This window comes from Melospiza georgiana, chromosome 18 (assembly GCF_028018845.1).
Source record: "Melospiza georgiana isolate bMelGeo1 chromosome 18, bMelGeo1.pri, whole genome shotgun sequence".
In the NCBI taxonomy this organism is placed as follows: Eukaryota; Metazoa; Chordata; class Aves; order Passeriformes; family Passerellidae; genus Melospiza; species Melospiza georgiana.
The window spans coordinates 12,222,047-12,249,623 of record NC_080447.1 but is presented as its reverse complement, the minus strand read 5'-3'; the positions used below and the strand labels follow the sequence as shown (position 1 = coordinate 12,249,623).

Here is a 27,577-nt window from a genome sequence, read left to right as displayed (position 1 = left end):
CCCAATATATCCCATATTCCACCCCAATACACCCCATATTTCCCCAAACCCATCAGCCCAGTTCCCAACCCACCCCTCACAGCTCAGCCTCTGTGCTGCTCCTTCATCCCCTGGATTCCCCTGCCCTTCTCTCCACGTGTGAGCCCAGCAGCCAAACCCCTGGGCCAGGTGTGACCCACTGGAGATCCAGGTGTGACCCCCCAGGAGATCCAGGTGTGACCCACTGGAGATCCAGATGTGACCCCTCAGGAGATCCAGGTGTGACCCCACAGGAGATCCAGATGTGACCCCCAAGAAGACCCAGGTGTGACCCACTGGAGATCCAGATGTTATCCCACAGGAGCCCCAGGTGTGACCCCACAGGACGTTCAGGTGTGACCCCACAGGAGATCCAGGTGTGACCCCCCCAGAGATCCAGGTGTGACCCCCAAGAAGACCCAGGTGTGATCCCTCAGGAGCCCCAGATGTGACCCCACAGGAGACCCAGGTGTGACCCCACAGGAGATCCAGACGTGACCCCACAGGAGATCCAGGTGTGACCCCTCAGGAGACCCAGGTGTGATCCCACAGGAGCCCCAGGTGTGACCCCTCAGGCGATCCAGGTCTGACCCCATGGGACGTTCAGGTGTGACCCCTCAGGAGACCCAGGTGTGACCCCACAGGAGCCCCAGGTGTGACCCCACAGGAGACCCAGGTGTGACCCACAGGAGATCCAGATGTGACCCACAGGAGATCCAGGTGTGACCCCCCAGGACATCCAGGTGTGACCCCCCAGGACATCCAGGTGTGATCCCACAGGAGATCCAGGTGTGATCCCCCAGGAGATTCAGGTGTGACCCCCCAGGAGATTCAGGTGTGACCCCACAGGAGCCCCAGGTGTGACCCCACAGGAGATCCAGGTGTGACCCCACAGGACGTTCAGGTGTGGCCCCACAGGAGACCCAGGTGTGACCCCCCAGAGATCCAGGTGTGACCCCACAGGACATCCAGGTGTGACCCCTCAGGAGATCCAGGTGTGACCCCCAAGAAGACCCAGGTGTGATCCCTCAGGAGCCCCAGGTGTGACCCCACAGGAGACCCAGGTGTGACCCCACAGGAGATCCAGGTGTGACCCCACAGGACATCCAGGTGTGACCCCACAGGACGTTCAGGTGTGACCCCCCAGAGACCCAGGTGTGACCCCACAGGAGATCCAGGTGTGACCCCCCCCAGGAGATCCAGGTGTGACCCCACAGGACGTTCAGGTGTGACCCCACAGGAAATCCAGCTGTCACCCCACAGGACGTTCAGGTGTGACCCCTCAGGAGATCCAGGTGTGGTTCCCATCACCCCTGAGCTGTTTTGCTCCCCTGCCGGGCTCACTGTGGAGGGACAGGAGCCGCTGCAGCTCGGTGCTGGCTGAATTCTGAGCTGTTCTGGTGGGACTCTGGGACTGCCTGGATCTGTTCCCAGGTCTCTCCGTGTCAGCGCCTCCTCCGAGGCATTTGCCAGCCTCATATTTCACAGGCTCCCTGAGGCTGCAGCTTGCTCAGCTCATTAGTCCCTGATCCCAGTGCTGGGCACATTCCCGATGTTCTGAGGCTGCGGGACCTTCTCCAGATCATTCCACAGGTTCTTCCTGAGGCTTTTCCTCCTCCTTCCGTGCTGTCCCAGATCTCCTCTCCCATTTGTTCCTGGCTTGGATCACCCTGCACTGTCCCTGCTGCCTCTCCAGGGAGTGCATCCCAGATTTTGGAGTTATTCCTTCCTCCAAATCCCCACCTCCTTCCTGAGCTCTGCTCCATCCTCTGCACCCTGCAAATCCCCTCTGCTGCCCCATCCCTCCCCCTCTGCTCTTGTCCAGACCTTGCTGAACCCTCCAGGCTGCAGCCAGCACCTTTTCCAGAGAAGGAAGCATTTTAATTTTAATTTAATTAAATTAGGGAATTTTAATTTCTGCCCCTCTGGAACGTGGTTTTCCAGGGGGCAAAGGAAAGGCGAGGCAAGAGCTGCTTGTCCCACCTGAAGGTGGAGCCCTGCAAGCGCAGCCATGCCCCGGGAACAATCAGGGAATGAGGTAAGAGGAAGGAATTTCTCTCCCGAGCGTCCCACACAGCCCCAGGCTCAGGTTTGCCAGGAGAAGGAGAAGCCGATCCCCGGTCACAGCACAGGGCGATGTTATCAGTGTCACCAGAGCTGTCACCGCAGCGTGGGCACTGCCACCCTCATCATCCATCCCAGGGCTGGCTCTGCTCCCTGCCTGGGAAGCAGAGTGATCCTTCTGCCAAGGAAATTCAAAGGAGCCGAGTGACAAACTGACAAACTTCCCTTTCCATCTTTTTTTTTTTTTATTTTTTTCCCCCTTTAATTTCTTTTTCGGAAAAGCTTTGGAGAAATTTCTGAAAGGGCTGTCTCAGCAACTTCCCTTCTGCTTCATCACTTGGAGCACTGCAACATCATCAAATTAGTCAAAAGAAAACAGTGGTGCCTCTCATTTCTCCAAACAGCCAGATGCTCTTTCCAAGGGGAGGCAGCATCCCAGGCTCTGCCTGGCACCAGTGGGGGAGGGCAGGATTCCTCTTTCCTTTTTAAAGCATCAGATTTGGTTTCAGATCACAAAACCCCCTCAAAGAGGAGTTTGGGTCTCTCTGGATCCAAGAGATCTGGCCAAGAGCGTGTGATGAGAGGGATCCTGGATCCTGGATCTGGCTTTTGGGAGTTAATCAAACCAATGGCTTCCACCTTCAGCACTGCCTCCAAAGATATCAAAATGGGGATTAAAAACATCTCTTGGAATGGTTTGGGTTGGGAAAGACCTGAAAGCTCACCCAGTCCCAAGACACCTTCCACTATCCCAGGCTGCTCCAAGCCCCAATGTCCAACCTGGCCTGGGGTTCTCCAAAAAGAAGAGCCAGCTCCTCTGTCCCTGTGGCTCTCCCAGGGCAGATCCCTGGGGATGTCCAGCCTGGCTCCCTCGAGGGAGCTGTGCCCCCCCAGTGCCCACCAGGATGGCTTTGGGGGCTCTCCTGTTGACAAAACCCCAAATTCCCAAAAGGGAACATTGCCCAGGGGCTGAGCTGTGGCTGTCCCCTCAGCCTGCAGGAGCTGTGAGTGACATCCTCAGGTCACCCCGTGTCTCTGGGGGCTGCAGCAGCCACGGCAAGAGAGGAAAACAACTCATCCCAAAAATCCTGTTCAGCCACGGCAAGAGAGGAAAACAACTCATCCCAAAAATCCTGTTCAGCCATGGCAAGAGAGGAAAACAACTCATCCCAAAAATCCTGTTCAGCCACGGCAAGAGAGGAAAACAACTCATCCCAAAAATCCTGTTCCCGTCCCAGCTCGCAAACAAGGCCCTCGCAAGCGAGGGCCAGGAAATATTTGTAAAATGAAGCAATTGATGGTTTTTATTTTTATTCCCCCATCTGTGCTCGGGCTGGGCTGAGGCTCTGGCTGCTCTCAATGGGCTTTTCTCTGCCTGCCTGTCTGCAAAGGGACAGAGCCGGATCCTTGCGGGCAGCCCCATCCGGGGGAGGCTCGGGGCAGGCACAGCACCAGGGACAGCCCCAGGTCACCCTGGGGGCTCTGCCACAGCCACCCTCGGCTGTGCTTTCCCAGCAGGGCCAGCCCCTCTGTGCTGTGCTCGTGCAGCCATAAACCCATGGGGAAAAGCAGCAGGAATCTGCTCCTGCCACACCTGCAGGCACACAAACAAGGGATGTGGAGCACCCAGGTTGTTGGGATCTCTAGCTGGTCAGAGTGACCCCAAGAAAAGTTCCAAAGTCTCTTTTCCCAGCCCGGCGCTTGAAGAAGGAGTCAGGGCTCTTCATTTCTCAAGGTTGTTCATTGTTTCTTATCTACAAAAATTTTCTCCTGCCCTGCTGAGGTCCATCCAGCAGGACAGTTCCAGGCACTCTGCCTGCCCCAGGGCTGTGTTATGTCTTTATACTAAAAACTACATGTACAATGTTCATAATTGCTTCCCAATACCTATCACCTGTGTTAGACAGTGAGCTTCTACTCTAAACCAATCTGTGAGTGCCAACATCACAGCAGAAGATGGAGGCCAAGAAGAAGAAGAAGAAAGGCTGGACACACCCAGTTCCCTCCATCTTGCCTCCTGAACCCCCATACCAAAAACACTAAAATCTACTTTTCCACCCCGTGATAACTTCACTATTATTCTACCTAAACTGTTGTGGCTTGCTGATCTTCATACAAGGTTGGTAATTTGTTCCATGGGTCATAATCAAACCCACAGGTGTTCTGGGCTCTGTGCCAGGGCTTCTGAGCCCCCTGGCAAGGGGTCCTGGCCATCCTGGATGGCCAGAGGATGCTGTAAATGCTTTTTAGCCAATCATCTAAAATTACCCCTCATAAGTCTTAATTCAATGCATCTTTCATAGTTCTATTTCTCTAAATTATCCAGTCTTATTTGCAAGGCCATCTTTTGAAACTTGTTTTTAGTTCCATTTCTCTCCCAGCAATGTCTGTCCCATTCCATGGCATTTCCAAGTCAGCATTTCTCATTTCCAGGTTTGCACACAGATGCACACACTGTGTGGCCCTTCTGTCAGGTTTGGAGAATTCTCCAATCCATTTCCCACACAGTCCCCTGGCAGGCTGGGATCAGGGCAGGAGGGCAGGGATGTGGGAACAAGAGGAGCTCTCCAGGAGATTGAACAGCTGGGCTGGCTCCGAGGGGACAGCCAGGCTGGCCGGGCTCTCATCCTGCTAATTCCCTGCTGCCTGCCTGCCTGCTGGGGATTACTGGGATGGAGGCAGCCTGGGCAGGAAACCCTGAGCTTGGCACAGGGGGATGCGTGGCTGTCCCTGTCCCTGTCCCCAGGATCTCTGTGCATCCCTGTGGATGCTGGGATTTGTGGATCACCACCCTCTGCAGCAGAGATTGGGATCTTGTTGCAGACATCTTTTCATGAAAAATCCTTTCCTTAGGGTTTTTCCTCCTGAGAGGCCTCAGGAACAAAATGTAAACAATGATTATCTGCTGCTGTGGAATGCAACAGGTGCATCTGGGATTGGTCTCGTGTGGTTGTTTCTAATTAATGGCCAATCACAGTCAGCTGGTTCAGACTCTGTCCGAGCCACAAACCTTTGCTATCATTCCTTCTTTTTCTATTCTTTGCAAGCCTTCTGATGAAATCATTTTCTTCTATTCTTTTAGTATAGTTTTAATATAATATATATCGTAAAATAATAAATCAGCCTTCTGAAACATGGAGTCAGATCCTCGCCTCTTCCCTCATCCAAGAACCCCTGTGAACACCACCACAGGATCTCTGTTGCCTTTGGCTGAGGTGCTTGGGTGGGGTTTCTTAAAAGCTGTGTTTTATCTGATTGAAACCCTCTCACATCCTCCCAGGAGCCAGCTCACCAGGGAGCAGCTTCCGTGGCCTGGAGGGGCACAGAAATCCCAGGGAAAACGGCCCTTGGGCACCTGTGCCTCCTCACTCGCACCAAGGTGGCCACTTTCCAACGTTTGGAAGGTGGCCAGAGCCCAGGGAAATGTTTTGGCAGCCGAGCATGGCTCTGTAAAAGCAGAAAAATGGCAGGAAAAGCACAGGAGATGCTCTTTAAATGAAGTCTTTTCCTTAAGCTAAAGGAGTTCAAGGACTGTGAAACGGAATTTATTTGTATTTATTTGTCTTCCTGAAATTGAATCAGGAGCATGCTGTTGGTGTGATTTATGCCTTGGGTGCAAATGTCCTACTTTGGTCAGTGCCCAAACCCTGCCGCCGTTAATGAGAATTCTCATTATTGATTCAGTGGCACCTGGGAGGCTTTTAAGGACTGACAGCAGGAGCAGAACAATTCCAGAGGGCATTTCCTCAGTGCCTGTGCCCATCCTGACCCGTGGCCCTGCTCTGCCCAGCCCAGGAGCCCCTTTCCTGATGGCCTTGGTGACACAGGTGCCACCCCCTGCCTGTGTGAATGTCACCTCTCTAAGCACTGCTTGTTTTCTCCTTGATGAGGGCGCACCTGGCAGAGGCTTTGCACCAGCTCAGGTGGCATTTCAGAGCCTCTTCTACACCCCAAAAGGTGCGTGGTGCAGTGAGCTACACCTGAGCTACACCTGAGTTACACCTGAGTTTCACCTGAGCCACACCTGAGTTACTCCAGGGCAGCCAGCACTGAGATGTCCCCAGTGCCCAGCCCTCCCCACATCCCCAGCAACTCCCCCTAAATATACCCCATATTCCCATCAAATACGTCCCATATTGTCCCCAAATACATCCCATATTCCCCCCAAATATACCCCATATTCCACCCAAATATATCCCATATTCCCACCAAATATGTCCCATTTTCAACCCAAATATGCCCCATACTCCCCCCAAATATACCCCATATTCTCCCCCAAAAATATCCCATATTCCACCCAAATATATCCCATATTCAACCCAAATATGCCCCATATTCCTCTCCAATATATCCCGTATTCAACCCAAATATGTCCCATATTCCACCCAAATATATCCCATATTCTCCCCAAATATATACCATATTCCCCCCAAATATATCCCACATATGTCCCATATTGTCCCCAAATACATCCCATATTTCACCCAATATACCCCATATTCCTCTCAAATATATCCTGTATTCCACCCAAATATACCCCATATTCCCCCTAAATATACTACATATTCCCCTCCAATATATCCCGTATTCAACCCAAATATGTCCCATATTCCACCCAAATATATCCCATATTCTCCCCAAATATATACCATATTCCCCCCAAATATATCCCACATATGTCCCATATTGTCCCCAAATACATCCCATATTTCACCCAATATACCCCATATTCCTCTCAAATATATCCTGTATTCCACCCAAATATACCCCATATTCCCCCTAAATATACTACATATTCCCCCAAATATATCCCATATTTCTCTCAAATATACCCCACATTCCACCCAAATACATCCCACCTATTCCTCAGTTTGCCAGGCTGAAATCCCTTCCACTCCAGCCTGTGGAAAGGTCAGGAGGAGCAGGGAGAGCCCCTGGGAGCTCAGCTGCTGTTTGTTCTGGGCTGGTCTTTCCTCTTCCCTGCTCACCAGCACCGAGCTGCCCTGCGAGCTCCTTCTGCCACCAGCTCCTCCAGCCTCCCTTCCCCATCTCCCAGGGCTGTTTCCCCAGGTTCCAGCGGGATTTTGGGGTGCTGTAGGGGCTCTGCTGCAGGGCAGGTGTGGGCACTGCTGTGGCTCTGAGGTGGAGCTCCCGTGGTTGCTTGGGTTGTCCTCACCTCGGTGATTCACCGCCCTGGCTGAGGCTCTGCCTTTCCTCCCTTCCCGCGGAGCACTGGCCAAGTTTTGGCTCCTGTGGGAAGCAGCTGGAGCAGGACCCGTGGTGCCAGCACCCCAAAAAAGGTTTTTAACCCTTCAGTTTCAGGGAAGGGGAGAACAATCCCCAGAAAGCTCGGATGGAGAACGATCGTGTGCCGGGGGACCTGTGGGGGAAGAGCAACGTCCCCGTGGTCCTGAACAACCCCTGCTCTGAAGGACAGCAGGTAAGAGGCCGGGGCTGGGGCTCCTTTGGGTGGGAAAACCAGAATTCCCAGGGTTTGTGGGAATGTGACCCATCCTGGTGGGTTCTCACAGCGCAGAGAACCTGCAGGGACAACGTGTGACCCCAAAAGCTGCAGGTGGTGGATCCCTGAGCCCCTTGGGGCCAGGAGGTGGAGTGGCCGTGGGTCAGGCAGGGAATGGAGGTCACTGGAGAATGCTGCTCCTCATCTGACGTGGGATGGGAGCCCAGCCAGGAGCAGGACGCCGAGGCCTCCCTGGGGAGTGTGATCCCTTCTGGTGGCACCGGGCCAAGCTGCATCATTAAAGTCCTTTGGATTCATCTGATGGTAATTCAATAGAGCACTTCAGATAATGCCTTCCACGGTGCCTTTTCATCTCTCACACTCCATGGCCATAAATTCTCAGGCTTCCCTGCCAAGAGGAGATTAACTCCACGTTTGTAGCGGAGCCAGAGACGTCAGGCAGCCCCTGCCAGGCCACCAAGAGCACCTCGGGGAAAACACAACGTGCGTGAGCTGTGCCAGAGCTGCTTGGGCAAAAGGATCTCTCTGATGGGATTATCCAGGCAGGACCTGGGGGACCAGACTGGAGATCACCTCCCTGCCATGGCCAGGGACGCCTCCCACTGTCCCAGGCTGCTCCAAGCCCTGTCCAACCTGGCCTTGGACATTCCAGGGATCCAGGGGCAGCCACAGCTCCTGAGCAGAGGGGCTCCAGCCCTTGGAGGATCTCCATGGCCTCCTCTGGGCTCTCCTGAGCAGCTCCAGGTCTCTCCTGAGCTGGCCCCACGGCTGGATGCATTTCTCCTGCATACAATGATGTTCCCATGCACTTTTGCAGCCTGGCAGTGCCAGAGACCCATGGGGGACGCACCAGACCCTCTGAGCTGGTGCTGATGCCCACACAGGGCACTGGGACAGCCCTGGCCAGGCTGCAGGGCTGTACCCAGCCTGGCTGGGATCCATTTCCACCCTCCCTCACCTCAGCACCGTGGCCAGGTGTCCCAGCAGCACAGCCACCCTTGGGCTGGGTGTCACCCCACACTGGTGGCAGGCACTGGGGGATGGCCCTGGGCAGCCCCACGTCCCAGCACATGGGATTCTGAGCCCGGGGACAGGTCAGGGCTGCTCCCTTTGCCCCAGCTCTGCAGAGTCTTCCTGCTCCTTTGCTAAGCCCCGTGCGTGTCCGTGTCTGTTACTATAAGCACTTTATAACCTTCTGTGTGCAGAGCTTAATTTCTCTCTGTGCTGGGGCTGCCAAAACCTCCAGTCTTAAGCTGCTATTAAACTCTTTATTATTTTTTTTTTTCACTGGATGCACAGCTTTCTTTTTATCCTTCTTATCCCCGAATCCTTACGCCTGCTTTTCTGGAAGCAGTCTGGTTTTTCCCCCAGCCATTCCCCAGGGCTGTGTGCAGTCAAGGCAGCTGAACTTCTTTCAAGCAGCAATAAATACTATTAACACTGGGGAAAGTCAAGCCAAGTGGGAACTTTCCTTGGGTTTTTTTGAAGCAGGATTGGGTGGATTCACTTGGCCAGGTGGCGAATGCTCACTGAGGCTCGTAATAAGGTGCTGAAAGCCCCGCTGGGCATCGATCCCCATCCCTCTGTTATTTTTTACAAAATCACAGTGTATTTTTCACTGGTTTTCCAGCAGCCTGATCCCACTGGCCCTAACCCTGAGGATGCTGAGGTTGTGCCAGGTCCTGTTCCAGCCTGCAGGGACTGATTCAGGAGCAGCCCGAGGGCAACCAGGAGCTCTGTGCCCGTGTGGCTCTCTGGGGAAGCGACTCAGAGCAGCTTGTGGGGGTGATTTACAGCTGAGCAGAGGCGCAGGACACGCTCTGAGCCGAGCGGGGCTGATGCAGTCTGGACGGAAATGTCAGCACGGAGATAAATCCACAGCCCGGCTGCTGCTGCTCTCACCCCGCTGGGACTCAGCCGAGCAGGGTGAGCATCTGCAGAGCCCAGGACAGAGCTGTCCGCTGTCACTGTGTCCCCAAGGAGCCCCCAGGGCTCCTCCTGTGGGAGCATGTTGGAATTAAATCCCGATATAGCCAGATGGAACGTGCCTGGGCTGGTCTGGCCCTTGCTGCTTGACCAAGGGCGGCCGCTGTGGTGGTTTCACCCCACAGACACCTTTGGCTGGCTGGGTGCTGCTGCTGGGTGCTTGGGACAAGTGCAGGCTTGCAGGAGCTCAGGTTTCCCTCTGGCAGAGAAGCTTTAAGGCGATGGTGAAAGAAAGGAGTCGGTTCCGCTGGAGGGTTTGGATGCAGAGCTTTATTCTGGCCCACAGGCCTCTGAAAGCAGCAGCAGCTCCAACAGAACAGGGAAAACTGCGTGGTTGCTGTGACTTGTAACCCCAGGGAGAGGGACAGGGAAGGGGTAGGGAGCCACCAACCAGGTACAGGACGGGAAAGTCTCAGGGGACAAAGGACACCTGGATGGCCCAATGTCCCCCCAGGGTTAGAGGGCATCTTTTGAACTCTGCCAATCACACAATGCCCTTGCTGGAATGCCAAGACTGATGGACAGCACTTAGCAGGCGCAAGGGAGGGGAAAGGAGGGGTTATTTGCACACCTGGGTGAAGAAGCGGGATACTGAGACAGGCTATTCCATCACACTGCAACAGGAGCAGACAGCCCGGGAGCTGCGGGTGCCGGCACGCTCCGGGTGGGAGCTGTTTGCATAGCGCGTGTGCCGCAGTTGTCTCTCGGCTTGTCCCTCTCCTGAGTCACCCAGATCCCAGCTGCCTCATTAAAACATGAAAAGATCTCACGCTGCCTCCCTGGCACAGCGGCGGGGAGTGTTTGGCTCCTGTTTCAGCACACACACACACACACACACACAGCAGCTCACACACAGCTCCTGCCCAGGCTCCCCTGGGTTCTCTCTCTCTCCTCCACAGCTGCTCCAGGATGGGGGTGTCGGAGCTGGCACCTCTGCTCCAGCCTGGCTGCTGTCCCAGGATTCAGCATCTCCGTGGGCCTCTCCCAATGAGGGTTGTCAGGCACTGGAGGTCTTGGTTTAAAAGCCAGGTGTCTGCTAAGGAAGGCAGAAGCCTCCCCTGAAATGGAAAATGGAAACCCCCTCCCTCTGAATTGTTATAAATTTTATATTAAGGAGCTCTCAGGCAAAAAATATGGGAGCAGGAAATAACAGTTCTTTACTAGGGAAGAAAATAAAAATAAAATAAGCAATGCAGTAAACTAAACACTGACAGAGTCACAACCCAACCTGACACCCTGTGGGTCAGGGTGTTGGTGGCAGTCCCATTGGGATTGTGGCTCAGCCCTCCTGCAGTGTCAGGGGTGGTTCTGCTGGAGCAGGGATCCTGTAGAGAAGGATGTATTCTTCCTCTGATGATCCAGTGGAAGAAGAGGCAGCTGCTGTTCCTCTGGGAAATCCAGTGGAAAAGCCGTGCTGGTGTTCCAGAATCTCCAGATTATATCCAGGTAGCAATGCTTGGCTCCTCCCTCTGGGCTCACATCTCCCAATGGGATGCTGTAGTTCTTATCAGCCATGCAGTGACACTCAATAGCCTCTTATCAGCAATGTCCCCTCCCGAGGGAGGAGTGAGTGTGGAAGAGATAAGGAAAACTGCCCAATGAACAGAAGACAACTGCCATAGAGATGGCAAATAGAATACACAAATAGAATACACACCTCACCTTGCAATCTGGGATACTGGAACAGATTAATGGAGTCCCATTAACCCCTGGAGGTGTCCAAGGAACGACACTCAGTGCTCTGCTCCAGCTGGCAGCTTGGTGCTCACCCAGAGGTAGGGATCAACCACCTCAGAGGCCTTTCCCAACCTGAACGACTCTGTGATTCCAGAATTCCAGCTTGCCCAGCTCCTGGAGGGAAAAGACAAATGCGGAAGGGGAGAAGCTTTGGGGGAGTTTGAGTCAGAGCAGAGAAGCCCTAACCCACAGTGAAATTCTGTCCCTTTGCCCTCCAGTGGTGGCAGTGTCCCCTGTCCCAGGAGCTGTGTCACTCCATGGTGGCAGCGGCCCCCTGGCCCCAGGGTAGGGAAGGGGCAGGAACTGAAGTCCTGAAGGCTCAGATTTGGCCAAATTTTTGAGTCCTGCATCCCCCCACTTGCTCCGAGGACGGGGACATTGCTACATCTGCATTCCCAGCACGTTTTGGGGCCCCACCTTCTCCAGCAAGAAGTATTTTAGCAGCACACCTTGTCAGGAGATCAAAACTCCCATTAAAAAGTGCTGGGTGCAATCAACACTCCCTGCCTGGTGCTCCCGGTTTCTGTCTGGCAGGTGAGGATTGATTTTGGTTGCATTTCTGAGCTGTTTTCAGCACATTTTGCCCATCTCAGGGAGCTGCTCTGAGCAATCAGGCTCAGAGGGAAAGTGGCAGATTGTCCCCTTTGGTCCTCAGGGTGGGTCAGGGAGCACAGGAAGCTGTTGGTGACTAAAGAATGATTCAATTCTCTTGGAAGAGTAGGGAAAAAAATGACCAGGAGCTGCCACTACCATGATTCAGGCTGGACTCCTCAAAATTGAAAAAAATGAGTTAAAAATAGTGGTTTTGCAGGACTGCATTGAGGAGGTTCTTATTTACTGCTGGTTTTGAGCTCTGCATGAGGTTTTCTTATTTAGTTTCTGCAGTGTGCAAAGGGGAGGCTGAGATGTGGTCTGTGGACATTTGGCTTCAAGGGGCAGACTTTGACACACTCCTTGGAAAAATCATGGGATTTGTGACATGGGCAATGTCAGAGATCTGCAGCAGCACAGCCTGAGGGGTGCAGGGAGCAGCTTTTGGAAACTGCAGGGCTAAAGAAGGTCCTGCTGAGGATTCAGGCTGTAAATCTCTGCCTTCCCCTCCAGCCCCTGTCCCTTGCTCCCAGAATATGTTTTCAGAGTGTGGCATTATACCACGAGCCTCAGGCTGCTTGAAATCCCTGTTTTCCCGGGGGAAAAAAGTCTGGACTTATTGTAAAAATGAGAACTGAGCAAAAAGTCTGGCCAGCAGTGCCAGCAAATGCAAAGGTGTCTGCTCAGCCTTGGAGTCAGCCAGGATTGATGTCTCAGAGCTTTGGAGCAGCAGAGCAATCCCCTGGTGAAGTGGGAACCAGTCAGAGCTGGAGCCTCAGCTGCTCTATCATCCCTGCTGCCTTCCCTCCTGAGCCAGCAGCTTCTCCCACCCTGTGCTGCTTCTTTGCTTCTTTAAATTTGTGCTGCCTGCTGCTGCTGGGGTGACAGGAGCCCAGGACCCCCAGAAAGGAGGTGACACTGCTGAAGGCAGCATCAGCTTCAAGAAAACCAGGTTAATCCAAAAGGGACACCAGCCCCAGCATTGCTGTAGGAAGGGACAGACCCAGTCCCAGCCCGGAGCTGCTGTGCAGAGCCTTGAAGTGATGCCAAACAGCAGCAGCTTTGGCCAGGACACTCTCAGATGTCCCCTGGAGAGTTGCAGCAGCAGCAGCAGCATGGTTCCAGTGATGGAATTACATCCCTGTGTAAGATCTGGCTCTTGGGAGACAGAGCTCTGCTGCCCAGAGCCACTGCAGGCTCCCCTGTCCCCACTGGCACACACTGATGGCTCTTGAAGCCGCAAGTGCTTGGGGTGGGTAAGGACCACAGCAGAAAATTGGTTTTATCTGTGAAAACGTGCAAAAAGGAGCACCTGTAACCAGTTCTGCTCCTCACCAGCTCTGTGCTGGCTGAGGCTCTCCCTGCGCTGGCACAGAACTCAAGGAGAGCTGGAAGAGCCCATGCCAAGGCAATGTCAGGGAGCTGAGGCTGGAGAAATCCAACTACTCATGATTCAGCAGCCCCCCCACTTGGATAATTCATCCATCCTCGTTTCTACAAGCTTTCCAGCACTGGTATCAGAGGAGCTGTGCCTTTGGCTTGCTCAGATTGATGCTCAGCTCTTCATTCTTCCAGGCAGATTTGGCACCTGGAGAACCTGAACAGGTGATGCTCCTTGGGAACCTGAGCTTGCAGAACCTGAGCAGGTGATGCTCCTTGAGAAGAAACACCCCACAGATTTTGGAGGAGAGTCTTCCTCTGGGGAACTTGAACACAACATTCTCCAAGTCACTTCCACCTCTGTTTTTAACTCATTTCCCACAAATTTGGCTGTCCCATAACCAGATACAACCTCTTAATTCCATTGTGAGTCGGCAGCTCTGTTGTAGGATCCCAAATAACGCCAAATATTGGGATAATGCACCTTGTCTGGCCGTGTCACCCCCAGATTTTACTCACAGCCATCCAGCCATACACACAATGCTGTGTTGTTGGGACCTCTCGGGGTTTCTGTGGTCGAGATGACCCCGAGGTGTTAGAAAGTCTCTTTTCCCCAGCTCTGAGAAGAAGGAGTCAGGATTCTTCAGCTGTTATCTATAACATTCTTTCCATGACCTGCTGAGATCTGTCTAGCAAGTCAGTCCAAGTCACGCTGACCGCCTCAGAGGCAGTGTTATCTTTTATACTAAAAACTATGTGTATACTATTTACAATAATTTCCCAATACCTATCACCTATGTTAGACAGTGTGTTTTGCTCTAAACCAATCCAAAAGTGCCACCATCACCCAGAAGATGGAGGCTAAAAAGAAGAAAGAAGAAGGACAAGGCACACCCAAATCCCTCCATCTTGGCTTCTGAACCCCCATTCTAAAAACCCAAAATTCTGCTTTTCTATCTTGCAACAATCTAACTATCATTCTACTTAAAGTTTTGTGGCTTGTAATCTTCATATAAAGTTGGTAATTTTTTCCGTGGGTTAAAATCAAAGGCACAGGGGGCTTGGGCTCTGTGCCAAGGTCTCTGAGTCCCCTGGCAGGGGCTCGAGCCATCCAGGGCAGCCAGAGGGATTTCCTGGGTTCCAACAGGGACGTTTTCCTGCATTTTGCTGATGAGTTCTGACCTTGTGCTGGGTGTTCCCCCTTTTTCAGCCGCCGCCATCCGGGCGCCAGTCTCCAACCAAGAATGCCAATGGGAGCCCTTCCAAATGTCCCCGCTTTGTGAAAATCAAGAACTGGGAGACAGGATCCGTGCTCCACGACACCCTGCACCTCAAAACTGCCATGGTGAGTAGAGTTGCCCCAAATTCCCGGAGCATCGATGAGTGGACGGCACCATTTCCAAGGTGGATTTACCCAGGAATGCAGAAGTGGAGGAATTCATGTCTTGGTTTGAAAGCCAGGTGTCTGCTAAGGAAGGCAGGAACCTCCCTTGAAATGGAAAATGCATTTTCCCCCTCTGCCTGAATTATTATAGTTTTGGAATTAGTGGCTCTCAGGTAAAGATAGGGGAGTAGGAATAACAGTTCTTTACTAGGAGAGAGTAAAACTAAAAATAAGAAAATGCAGTGATACAAAACAACACTGCCAGAGTCAGAGCAGTCGCTGCCCCCTGTGTGTCAGGGGGTGTCCCAGCCCCATCCCATGGGGGCTCAGCCCTCCTGCAGTGCCAGCTGTGGCTCTGCTGCAGCAGGGATCCTGCACAAGGGGGGAGTTTTCCTCTGCAGCTCCAGGGCTGCTGCAGATGGGCCTGGGCTTCCTCTGGCCATGCAGGGCAGCAGAAAGCTGCTCCTCTGGCAATGCAGGGGGCAAAGGCTGCTGTGCTGTGCCAGGCTCAGATTGGATCCAGGCAGGAATGCTTGGCTCCTCCCCTGGGCGGAGCATCTCCCCATGGGATGCTGGGATTGGATCAGCCCTGCAGGGACACTCAGTGGCCGTGGACAGCAGAGATCTCCTGCAGGGAGGGTTGGCTGTGGGAGAGAGAAAGAAAAAACTGCCCCGTGAACAGCAGAGAACTGCCCCAGCTCTGACAGATGGGGACAGAACACACAGCCCCAGCTAAATGTTTCAGCCTGAGACACTCCAGTAGGGTTTGAATTTCAAATCTGGTGCGTGCAATAAGCAGAGAGAGGGAAATCCATCTGGGCTAAATAAGGGAAAGCATTTGACTTCATGCCAAGTTGGGGTGTGAACCCCATCTCTCCACTGTCTGATCAAGAGGGACAAGAGGTGACTGCACATGGCCTGGCTGTCACCACTCAGTGTCCCCAACCAGCTGGGAATGTCCCTGTTTGTCAGCCACCCCCACCCTCTGTGTGGGTGCTCACTGATTGCCCCAGCCCGGGCCAGCAGTGCCCTGGTGGCCCCAGGACATCCCTGTTCCCTCCTGTCCCCTCAGTCCACGGCGTGCACCGAGCAGATCTGCATGGGCTCCGTGATGACCCCCAGCCCCCACATCCGCAAGGCAGAGGACACCAGGAGCAAGGAGGAGGTGCTGCTCCTGGCCAAGGACTTCATTGACCAGTACTACTCCTCCATAAAGAGGTGGGTGCTGCTGCTGCTGCCTGGCTAGCTCCGTGGTAGAACATAGGACTCAATCCCAGGGTCGTGGGTTCATGCCCTGCGTTGGGCACCATTTGTTGTTGTTCATTTGTTTGTTGTGATTTGTTTGGGGATCCTTGGGGGGCCCCCAGGGTCCTGTGTTCATGCCCCACGTTGGGCGCCATTTGTTGCTGTTCATTTGTTTGTTTGGGGGTCTCTGGGGGGCCCCCTTAGCTGTACATTCACTGGTAGCAGCAGGCAAGCAAGGAGACACCACATGGATTCTGAGGGTGCTCATTGGATGAGGGTTTATGGGGGTCCCACCCCTGGGAGCAGCATGGTTTCTGAGGGGGAAGGGGGGAAGGAGGAGGGAGGGGAAGAGAGGGAGAGCCAAGCAAAGAAGGGCCAAGAGAGAGCTCTGGTCTGTATCCCACAGCCTAACAGGGAGATTCAAAGTGGGTGTGGAATAAGCCTTGTTCAATGGGATTACTGATCCATGATACTTCAGGGGAGGATCACAGGCTTGGAATAAACCATACATTTTCGTACATTTTCGAGAGTTGGGACAGAGCATAGCATTTAGCTAAAATGTAACACCACATGCTGCCTCAGCCCAAGGCTGCTGCTGGTGCCGAGATGTGACACGTGCCATCCAGAGCTGCCTCCACCCTGGGGCCAACACAGGAAGGAGCTGGAGCTGCTGGAGCCAGTCCAGAGGAGGCACCAGGATGATCAGAGGGATGGAGCAGCTCTGTTGGGAGGAAAGGCTGAGAGAGTTGGGGTTGTTCAGTCTGGAAAAGAGAAGCTTTGGGGTAACATCCTTGTTGCCTTCCAGTGCCTGAAGGAGGCAAAAAGAAACATGGGGAGAGACTTGAGGCAAGGGATGGAGGGACAGGACACAGGGAACGGCTTCCCACTGCCAGAGGGCAGGGATGGATGGGATATTGGGAATTAGGAATTGTTCCCTGGCAGAGTGGGCAGGCCCTGGCACAGGGTGCCCAGAGCAGCTGTGGCTGCCCCGGCAGTGCCCAAGGCCAGGCTGGACAGGGATTGGAACAGCCTGGGACAGTGGAAGGTGTCCCTGTCCATGGCAGGGGATGGAATGGGATGAGTTTTAAGGTCCCTTCCAGCCCAGGCCATTCCATGATTCCATGATGTGATCTCCCACCCGTGCAAGTCACAGCAGAGGGAGGCTCTGGTGCTCCTTCAGCAGCTCCTTCTTGGGTAGAGTTTCATTCCTGGTGTTTGTTGCATCTCTGCACAAGCCACTGTCCTCTCCCCCTGGTCCTTGTCCCCCTGTTATCCCAAATCTGGGATTGCCATCCCCACAATCCCTGTGGATGTGTAGGAACAAGGTGTTCCAAGTGGAGAGCAGCAGCATTCCCTGCCCTCCGCCTGACCCTCCACCTCCTCTGCTCCCAACCTTCCCAGATCCGGCTCCAAGGCCCACATGGAGAGGCTGGAGGAGGTGACCAAGGAGATTGAGGCCACTGACACGTACCAGCTGCGGGACACGGAGCTGATCTACGGAGCCAAGCACGCCTGGAGGAACGCGGCGCGCTGCGTGGGCAGGATCCAGTGGTCCAAGCTGCAGGTGAGCACCAATCCCATCACAAACACCCAGGAGATTCCTGCCAAATGGTGTGCTGGGGTTCTGGAGAGGGAAATTCCTGCTCTCCAGCACCTGGGAAGCACAGCACAGGTCCAAGGGCAGGTGTTCAGCACACACAGCTCCTCTCATCAGCTGTGGGATGCTGGCAGGAGCTAGAAAAGCATCTGTGGGATGGGAGATGAGGTGGCTGTGTCTGAAAAGGAAGCTGGTGCTCCAGGGGATGTTTTCCAATATCAGATCCTGCTCCAACATCTTTCCTGCTGCTTCCAAACCTGTTGCTCCACCTGCAGAGAGGCAGCAGGACACATTTGTCCTCAGTACTGAGATCCAGCAGGGGAGGGTTTGGCTCAGTGCCCTTTTGGCAAGGGAATCACAGAACAGGATTGGAAATCAGTGATCCCTAGGGAATCCCCTGGTACAGAGCTGTCCTCTTCTCTTGTAACCTGGAACAAATCCAGTGCTGCTGAGCAGCTCCTGTGGCTGCTTCACATAGGGAATGGGCACAGTCACTCCTGTTAATCCCCCTTCCTGATTTCCCTATGCTTTCATGGATGCCCCTGGATCCCTGGCAGTGTCCAAGGCCAGGCTGGATGGGGATTGGAGCACCCTGGGGTAGTAGAAGGTGTCCCTGCCGTGGGCAGGGGATGGAATGAGATGCTCTTTAAAAGTCCCAATCCAAACCATTCCATGATTCCGTGATTCCCTGTCCCTCAGCCCTGGCTGGCACCTGTCCTGCTCCAGCTTTGAGTGCTGATCTACAAGAGAAGCAGAGCAGACTCTGTAATTGTTGGGGGATGAGGCAGGAACAGCAGCAGGTTGGGAGCATGGGAATGAGGAGGTTTTTTGCCTGAGCAGCAGATGAGTCACCTCTCCAAAGCAAAAGGGGCAGCTGGATTAGACATCCACGTGTTCCAAAGGCAGGGAACACATAATTACGGAGCTTTAGATCCCTGAGAAGCCACAGTGGTGCCTGGAGTTCTCCATGTGCTGTGTTTCCTCTGCCTGGCTCTGCCCTAGGAGCTGGAACATCCCCACAACTGCTTCCCTGTTCCAGGTGTTCGATGCCCGGGACTGCACCACGGCCCATGGGATGTTCAATTACATCTGCAACCACATCAAGTACGCCACCAACAAGGGGAACCTCAGGTGAGCCACCAGGGAGTCACCAGGCTTTGAATCCGAGGGCGTCTGGATGAGTGGAGACCCAGCTGGAGCTGGGTCTGGGCACTGCACAGCCAGCAGCAGTTGGGAAGGGTTTGAGGGATCTGATCTGGGGTGAAGGAGTCCTGCTGGTCCAAGTGTCTCTCTTCTTGCTGCCTGTGGAACCTCAGAGGGAAGTTTTTCCTGTTATTTCCCCTTTCCTATCCAGCACAGAGCTCAGAGTGCTCTCCAGATCTGAAACCCCCTGTGAGCAGCCAGGAGAATTGTGACCGTGTTCACAGGGGTTTTCATGTGAGGGAAGAGACGAGAAGGTTGACTCCATGTTCAGAAGGCTTGATTTATTATTTTATGATATACATTACATTAAAACTATACTAAAAAGCATAGAAGGAGAAGCTTCATCTCAGAAGGCTAGCTAAGCTAAGAATAGAAAGAAAAAGAATGATAACAAAGGCAGCTGCCTCAGACTCTCTGTCCGAGTCAACTCTGCTGTGATTGGCCATTAATTAAAACAACCACACAAGACCAATCACAGATGGACCTGTTGCATTCCACAGCAGCAGATAACCATTGTTTACATTTTGTTCCTGAAGCCTCTCAGCTTCTTAGGAAGAAAAAAATCCCAAGAGAAGGATTTTCACCAAAAGACGTCTGCGACAGGGAACACCCCAAATTCCAGATCCACCAGAGCCACCAACTCTGAGGGACTCACTCAGGGCACACCCAGAGGTGGTGGCAGCACTTTTCCTCCATCATTTCACCCCTCCTGCAGCTCCTGGCATTCACCAGCGCTGCCTTTTTTCCCCAGGTCTGCCATCACCATCTTCCCGCAGCGCACGGACAGCAAGCACGACTTCCGCATCTGGAACGCGCAGCTGATCCGCTACGCCGGCTACAAACAGCCCGACGGCTCCGTGCTGGGCGACCCCGCCAACGTGGAGCTCACCGAGGTACCAGCCTGTAGCAAGCCCCGTGGAGCTTGGGAAAGCTCCATGGAGGATTGAGGCGTAACCGTAGGAGCTGCTGAGTCATGATGAGACAGCAGAATAAGCTCCTGTCCCTGACCCCCTGCCCCAAAGCTCATCTCTGTAACCTTATAGGCCACTATCCCTAACCCTTACTATTGGACAAGTTTGGATCCCCCTACACGCTATAAAAAGGGGCTGTTTTAGCCCATTTGACAGAAGAAGAGCTGTCGCTGGACCCTTCACAGACTCCCCAAGAAACCATCGCTGTGGAACCGCCAGGACCTCTCCTCCTCTCTCTCATCTGCTGCAGCCTCAGCCAAGGTCTCCCTACCTAGCAAGCAAAGAACTGATATCCTAAGAGAGCTTGCAATCACTACAGAGCTGACAATCACCAAGCTTGCTAAAGGGTAGCCTGTGGAAATGGCCACCAGCTCACTGGGCTTTCGGGCACTCTGTCTCTCTGAGGAACTGGGCTCCCAGACTATCCTGTGCCACTCAATAATAAGGCCAAGATCGAGGTTTTACTATACTAGCCTGTCTGACTCTGCCCTTCCTGAGCCTTCTCCACTTGTCCTGCTTTAGGGCAAATTTGGGAGAAAACCTCCAAAGGGGGCCCCTCCAGAAAGCAAACCTACACAGCCCCTCTCCCCTTACCATTTTGGGAAGAATTCCTCGGAAGGAAGTAGAAAGAACCTGTTTATTTAACAGGCACAGCACCCCCAGCACACAGAACCTGTTTATTTAACAGGCACAGCACCCCCAGCACACAGAACCTGTTTATTTAACAGGCACAGCACCCCCAGCACACAGAACCTGTTTATTTAACAGGCACAGCACCCCCAGCACACAAAAGGAACAATACCAGGTGACACCACTCTGTCACTGCTCTGAAAAAGATGACAAATTCAGAAAGTCTCTCTTGGGAGTAGTTGCTCTGTTATCAGTCCCTCCGGTGCTGGGGCAGCTGCTGCAGCCACAAGGTGCAAACTCTCAGTGTTCCCAGGGCCCAGTCCAGAGCAGGTTCGAGTGGTTCCAAAAAAGGGAAAGGAGAAACAGCCCAGGGAAAATTTGGACTGCTTAGCTAAACTAACTAATGAGCAGGAGCAAGAGCAAAGCAAAAAGCAAAAGCAGCACCATGTACTGCCCTGTCTGTGTGTCCCGCCAGCCATGGGGGAGCGGCTGATAGCAAAACCAAAACAAAACATTCGCTCTTCAGAGCCAGTCTTGAAGGCGCAGAACATGATATCCTGCATAAACAGAACACACAAATGGGGATACAAGCATCATAACGTCACCCTAGGGCAGGGCTTCACCCAAAACCCTCTCCCAGGTCTTCCCTCCAGTGAAGCTGGCAGAGGTGGCAGGGAGGTTGTGTCCGTGTCTCAGGGCTCTCCTATGTTTCCAGATGGATTTGCTTGGAAAGTTTCCTTTTCCTTGAAGTCTCCCAGGGCTTACACCACTCCACAATCACCTTGTCGCCATAAATGAGAGATGTGGCAAATGACAGGTGTTTAAAAAACTTTCATTCCATTTTCACTCTCATGAAGAGGGTGAGGCAATACAGATGTTATAATTCACACCATCACAATCAGAAGCTAATTATTTCCTAATTACAATACACTATAAGCATTTCTTGGCTTATCAGCTTTTTGCCACACCGTGCTGTAAATGCCTTAAAGCCAATCATCTAAAACTACCTCTCATGGGTCCCACCACAATGCATCTTTCATAGTTTTATTTCTCTAAACTATCCAGTCTTATTTGTGAGGCCATCCTTTGAAACTTGTTTATAGCTCCATTTCTCTCCCAACAATGTCTGTCCTATTCCATGGTGCTTCTAAGTCAGCATTTCTTATCTCCAGGTTTGCATACAGATGCACACTGTGTGGGCCTTCTGTCAGGCTTTGAGAATTCTCTACAAATCCATTTCCCACATTAAACCCACCCTTCCCATGCCTGCTGGGAACACATGGGAATTCTGAGCACCCCCAGAGGGAGGAGGATGGGGATTGTCCAGTGCAGCCCCACCAGAGGAGGCTGGGTTTGTGCCACCCTCAGGTTTTTTTCCCAGGAGTAAAGGCTGGGTTTTGTCACTTTTCTGCTTTTCTCACCCATTTTCTCCTTCACCACTACAGGCACAAGCCATGATCCTACTGGGGATTGATTCCAGGCTCAGTTGCAGCCCAAATTCCCCTGACTTGGCCATGGGTGGGCTGGGACAGTCCACCCTCTGTTGTAGCTCCCTTTGCTCAACCACAAGGACACAAATCCTGCCAGAAGCTGTTCCCAGGACCACACAATTCCCTGCCCACAGTGTCTGAAGAGCAGTGACCTGCTAAGACACCAACCCTGCCTTTATTTTCCCCACAGATCTGCATCCAGCAAGGCTGGAAGGCTCCGTACGGGCGCTTCGATATCCTGCCCCTGCTCCTCCAAGCCAACGGCAACGACCCCGAGCTCTTCGAAATCCCACCAGAGCTCGTGCTGGAAGTGCCCATCCGGCACCCCAAGTGAGTCAGGGGCAGCCCCAAAACTGCTCCAGGGTATCATCAGCTCCTCTGGTTCCACCCTTGCCATGGCCTGGGGCCTTCACTGTAGGCCCTCTCCCAGATCTTCCCTCCAGTGAAGTTGGCAGGGAGGTTGTGTCCAGGTCTCAGTGTTTTCCCTCATATCCAGATTGATTTCCTTGGAAAATTTCCTTTTCCTTGAAGCCTCCCAGGGCTTACACCCCTCCATAATCACCTTGTCCCCATGAACAGCCCCAAAGGGAGGTACTGATGGAAATGTTCTTCTCAAGTCTGTGACAGTGTTCACAGGGATCTCAGGTTGAGGGAAGAGACGAGGATCTGACTATGTTTCAGAAAGCTTGATTTATTATTTTATGATACACATTACATTAAAACTATACTAAAAGAATAGAGGAAAAGGTTTCATCAGAAGGCTAGCTAAGATAAGAACAGGAAGGAAAGAATGATAACAAAGGTTTGTGGCTCGGACTCTCTGTCTAAGCCAGCTGGGCTGGGATTGGCCATTAATTAGAAACAACCACATGAGACCAATCACAGATGCACCTGTTGCATTCCACAGCAGCAGATAATCATTGTTTACATTTTGTTCCTGAGGCTTCTCAGCTTCTCAGGAAGAAAAAATCCTAAGGAAAGGACTTTTCATTAAAAGATGTCTGCGACACAAGTCCTTCACCCTGGTGGCAAAGTGACCTGCCCCATACCCCTGCATGGATTGGGAAGGGAATTCCTGGCTGGTTGCCTAATCCTGACCTTTTCCCTGGCAGGTTTGAGTGGTTTAAGGACCTGGGCCTGAAGTGGTATGGGCTGCCAGCCGTTTCCAACATGCTCCTGGAGATCGGGGGTTTGGAGTTCTCGGCCTGCCCCTTCAGCGGCTGGTACATGGGCACGGAGATCGGCGTCCGCGACTACTGCGACAACTCCCGCTACAACATCCTGGAGGTACCTCCTGCTGCTGCTCCTGCTGGGCCTCTGGGAGCACTGGGCAGGACACTGGGAGAGCACAGGATGTCCCTTCTGGGTCCAGCTCTGGGTCCCTCAGTTTGGGAAGGACGCTGAGATGCTTGAGCGTGTCCAGAGGCAATGAGGCTGGAGAGGGGCTGGGAACACAAACCCTGTGAGGAACTACTGAGAGAGCTGGGGGTGCTCAGCCTGGAGAAAAGGAGATTCAGAGATGACCTTATCACTCTCCACAGCTCCTGAAAGGTGGCTGTGCTCAGGTGGGGTTGGTCTCTTTCTCTAGGAATTAACAGAACCAGAGGACACAGCCTCAAGCTGTATCAGGAGAGGTATAGGTTGGATATTAGGAAAATTTTTTTTCCTAATCACAGAAAGAGTGATAAAGTTCTGGAAAGGCCTGGCTGGGGAGGTGTCAGAGTCACCATCCCTGTGTGTTTAACAAAGCCTGGATGTGGCACTGGGTGCCAGGGTTTGTTTGAGGTGTTGGGGTTGGACTCGATGATCTCAAAGGTCTCTTCCAGCCTGGTCACTCTGTGAAGCTGTGAATTCTCCTGGAGCCACATGGCTGAGGTTGGCAAGGTCTCTGTGTCCTGTGGGGCCAGCAGGTGTCTGACACAGCCAGTGTGATCCCTGTGGAGCTTCCCACAGGCTTCCCAAAGAATCTTAGGGTCAGCAGGCACATGGTTGTGTGCTCAGATGAGGCCAAATGCTGAAACATTAAAGGGTGCAGAGACCCTTGTTGGCTCCTCAGGGATGCGTGTGTCCTTGGGGATCCTCCAGCTGGTTCCATGGCTCAGGGAATGCCCACACTGGGAGAGACAAAGCCAAGCCATGGGAAGGTGCCCGTGCAGGGGTCTGGATCAATCAAAACCTCCCAGGGAGTGTTGTGTTATTAGAGGGGCTCCATCCCTCCCCAGTCTCCTGAAAACCAGAGCAGTGTGAGTGTCCAGCTGCTCCTGGTGGCCTCCTCAGCAGCATTTGGCCGCCTGATTCTGTTCAGGGAGGAGGAAAAGCCGTGCTCCTGCCATGGAGAGGAAAAGGCAGGATTTCTTCCCAGAGGAAGGCACAACATCAACCCTTCCCTCCCCTGTGGGTGCCTTGTGCCAGCCTGGGCCTCTCCTCTGGGTTCCACGCCCCAAGCAGAGCTCTCCAATCTTTGTTTCTTGGCCATTAAATCCTTCCCCTCCTGCCATGTGTTGTTACAGCAAGTGGCCAAGAAAATGAACCTGGATATGAGGAAAACATCCTCGCTGTGGAAGGACCAGGCCCTGGTGGAGATCAACATCGCTGTGCTCTACAGCTTCCAGGTACCTCACTCAGACCCTGCTGTGCCTGGGCCAGCTGGAGGAACACAGGGACTGGGTGGGACAAGAGTGGAGACATCCACCCAAGCACAATGGCTGGAACTGGGCTGTGCTCCCAAATTTGGGCTGCTGCAGTGACATTTAATAACCTCCACACTCTGGATGTTGTAAAACAACACCGCCAGCACCTGAGTCCTGCTGGTCCAGAAGGAATATCCCAACAGGGGGAAAATCCAGCTCTTCTAACCTATCCATGAGGCAAGAACTGGCCCAGGCTCTCTCCCAGCCACAAAACCAGTCCTTGGCAAGCCAGCTTCAAAGGGGGAGAGTACTTCCCAGAGCTGGGCTGGAGCTGCCCTGCTGGAAGAGCCTCCCAAGGTTCTGGGCAGAGGATGCTCCATCCCATCCATTCCCATCCATCCATCCATCCATCCATCCATCCATCCATCCATCCATCCATCCATCATCCATCCATCCATCCATTCATGCATCCATCCATCCATCCATCCATCATCCACCTATCCATCCATCCATCATCCATCCATCCATCCATCCATCCATCCATCCATCCATCCATCCATCCATCCATCCATCTCATCCATCCCATTCATCCCATCTTTGCTTGGCCCAGGACAATTAGCAGGGGGAACAGGGCTCCCATAGCACATCTATTTTCAAAGCACTTTAGAGCCCTTGGAAGACCAAGATCAGCAGCCACCTTGGATCATCCCCAAACACCATGGGGAGTAAGGAGTATTTGTGACAAACAGCTCCAAATCTAGAATTTTGGCTTTTTCCCTCTGGGATGTGTTGACAGCTGCTGTCTCTGCTCTCTTGTCCCCCTGACAGAGTGACAAGGTGACCATCGTGGATCACCACTCAGCCACCGAGTCCTTCATCAAGCACATGGAGAACGAGTACCGCTGCCGGGGGGGCTGTCCCGCCGACTGGGTGTGGATCGTGCCGCCCATGTCGGGCAGCATCACCCCCGTCTTCCACCAGGAGATGCTCAACTACCGCCTGACGCCCTCCTTTGAGTACCAGGTGCTGTCCCCACCCTCCACCGTGCCTCTGGCCAAGGGCAGGGCGGGAGAGGGAGCTCAGGATGTGCTGGAAGGACAGGGACACCATCCAGTTCCTGCACAATGGATATTTCACCCCAGCATAGTGTAATGATGGGGGTTGGCCCCTCCGTGGGGACATGGGACGCCTGAGCTCCCAGTTTTTAATCACACTTTGGAAGTGCCTAATGGGTGGGTGAGGAAATGGCTGGAAGGCTCCTGCATCCCATTCCAGCCTGCAGGTTTGAGAGGATGGCTTCTGGATCCCACATCCCAAATCCCACATCCCAAATCCCATATCCCAAATCCCATGTCCCATATCCCATTTCAGCCTGCAGGTATGAGAGGCTGGCTCCTGTATCCCATATCCCATATCTCATATCCCATATCCCATATCCCATTCCAGACTGCAGGTTTGAGTGAATATAGCTCTTGGATCCCATATCCCATATCCCAAATTCCATACCTCATATCCCATATCCCATATCCCAAATCCCATATCCCATCCCAGCCTGCAGGTTTGAGAGGATATAGCTCTTGGATCCCATATCCACATCCCATATCTCAAACCCCAAATCCCATATCCCATAAACCATATCCCAAATCCCAAATCTCAAATCCCATATCCCATTCCAGCCTGCAGGTTTGAGAGGCTGGCTCCTGTATCCCATATCCCATATCCCATATCCCATATCCCATATCCCATATCCCATATCCCATTCTAGCCTGCAGGTTTGAGAGGCTGGCTCCTGGATCCATATCCCAAATCCCATAACTCATTTCCTGTTCCACTCTGCAGGTTTGAGAGGATGGCTCCTGTATCCCATATCCCATATCCCATATCCCATATCCCATATCCCATATCCCATATCCCATATCCCATATCCCATATCCCATATCCCATTCCAGACTGCAGGTTTGAGTGGATATAGCTCTTGGATCCCATATCCCATATCCCATATCCCATATCCCAAATCCCATATCCCATCCCAGCCTGCCGGTTTGAGAGGCTGGCTCCTGTATCCCATATCCCATATTGCATATCCTAAATCCCATATCCCATTCCAGCCTGCAGGTTTGAGAGGCTGGCTCCTGTATCCCAAATCCCATATCCCATATTGCATATCCCATTCCAGCCTGAAGGTTTGACTGGATATAGCTCCTGTATCCCAAATTCCATATCCCAAATCCCGGATCCCACGTCCCATATCCCATTTCAGCCTGCAGGTATGAGAGGATGCTCCTGCACCCAGAGGCTCCAGCAGTGGGACAGGGGCTGCAGCCCAGCAGCCCCAGCAGGGGCTCAAACGCTGCTGCTGGGCTGTTTAACCCTGTAACCCATGAGGAGAATCCCCTCAGCAAACACTCCCTCATTATCCAGCCTTCCCTGCTCCGGTGCTTTCCACACAAAGTGACCTTTAGTCAAGAGCCCTTAAGGAATAACCACAGAGCAGGAGCAGTCTGTTCACTCCTTCCCAGCCCACCAGGCCCCCCGATGCTTCCTGGCTCTGCCTGCAGCCTGCAAGGGCACGGAATGAGCTTCTGTGTGCCTGCTCTGCCTTCAGCGGCCTCCCCTTCCCAAAGGGCCTCTTAGGGAAAAAAACCTGTGGCCAGAGCAGGGGAAAGGATCTGTTTCCATCACCTCTCCCCTTCTGGCGTTGTCTCCTTTTTGGCTGTGGCCTATTAACGCTGCTCTCGAGAGGTGACAGAGCAATTGGCCAGATGCTGCTACAAGCCAGGAGGGTTTATTAGATTGCAATTTTCCTGGGCATGTTCCATAGCCTAAACAAACCCCCACAAGGCTCCAAGGATCAGGGACACAGAGAGGAGAGGCAGAGCTGTGCTGTAGCAGCTATTCCTCCCCTTCCTCACTGGAAGAATTTAACTCTCAGTGCTGTGGGTGCTGCATTTCTCCAAGCTCTGAGCACTCCCCACCCTCTCTGATCCTGCTTTTCCCTCTCCTAGCCGGACCCCTGGAACACCCACGTCTGGAAAGGGGTCAATGGGACACCCACCAAGAAGAGGGCCATTGGCTTTAAGAAGCTGGCAAAGTGAGTACCAGCAGGCTCTGGAAAGGCCTGGAATGTTTGGGGCTGGATTTAAGCACCCTGTGGGTGTGTATATCACCC

The 27,577-nt window shown here is 53.1% G+C and overlaps 1 protein-coding gene across 2 annotated transcripts in view; it reads left to right on the top strand.

The window, feature by feature from the left end:
• The window catches only part of NOS1 (nitric oxide synthase 1), a 70,919-nt gene that overhangs the window by 22,661 nt on the left and 20,681 nt on the right, over positions 1 to 27,577 (top strand). For both annotated transcript variants that reach the window (XM_058036663.1, XM_058036662.1), the window contains 11 exons: positions 7,399 to 7,522; positions 14,469 to 14,603; positions 15,715 to 15,860; positions 17,289 to 17,451; positions 18,524 to 18,615; positions 19,439 to 19,580; positions 21,969 to 22,108; positions 22,891 to 23,065; positions 24,289 to 24,390; positions 25,237 to 25,431; positions 27,414 to 27,499. In XM_058036663.1, the coding sequence (XP_057892646.1) occupies positions 7,399 to 7,522; positions 14,469 to 14,603; positions 15,715 to 15,860; positions 17,289 to 17,451; positions 18,524 to 18,615; positions 19,439 to 19,580; positions 21,969 to 22,108; positions 22,891 to 23,065; positions 24,289 to 24,390; positions 25,237 to 25,431; positions 27,414 to 27,499 (1,500 nt within the window). The remainder of the gene's footprint in view (positions 1 to 7,398; positions 7,523 to 14,468; positions 14,604 to 15,714; positions 15,861 to 17,288; positions 17,452 to 18,523; positions 18,616 to 19,438; positions 19,581 to 21,968; positions 22,109 to 22,890; positions 23,066 to 24,288; positions 24,391 to 25,236; positions 25,432 to 27,413; positions 27,500 to 27,577) is intronic.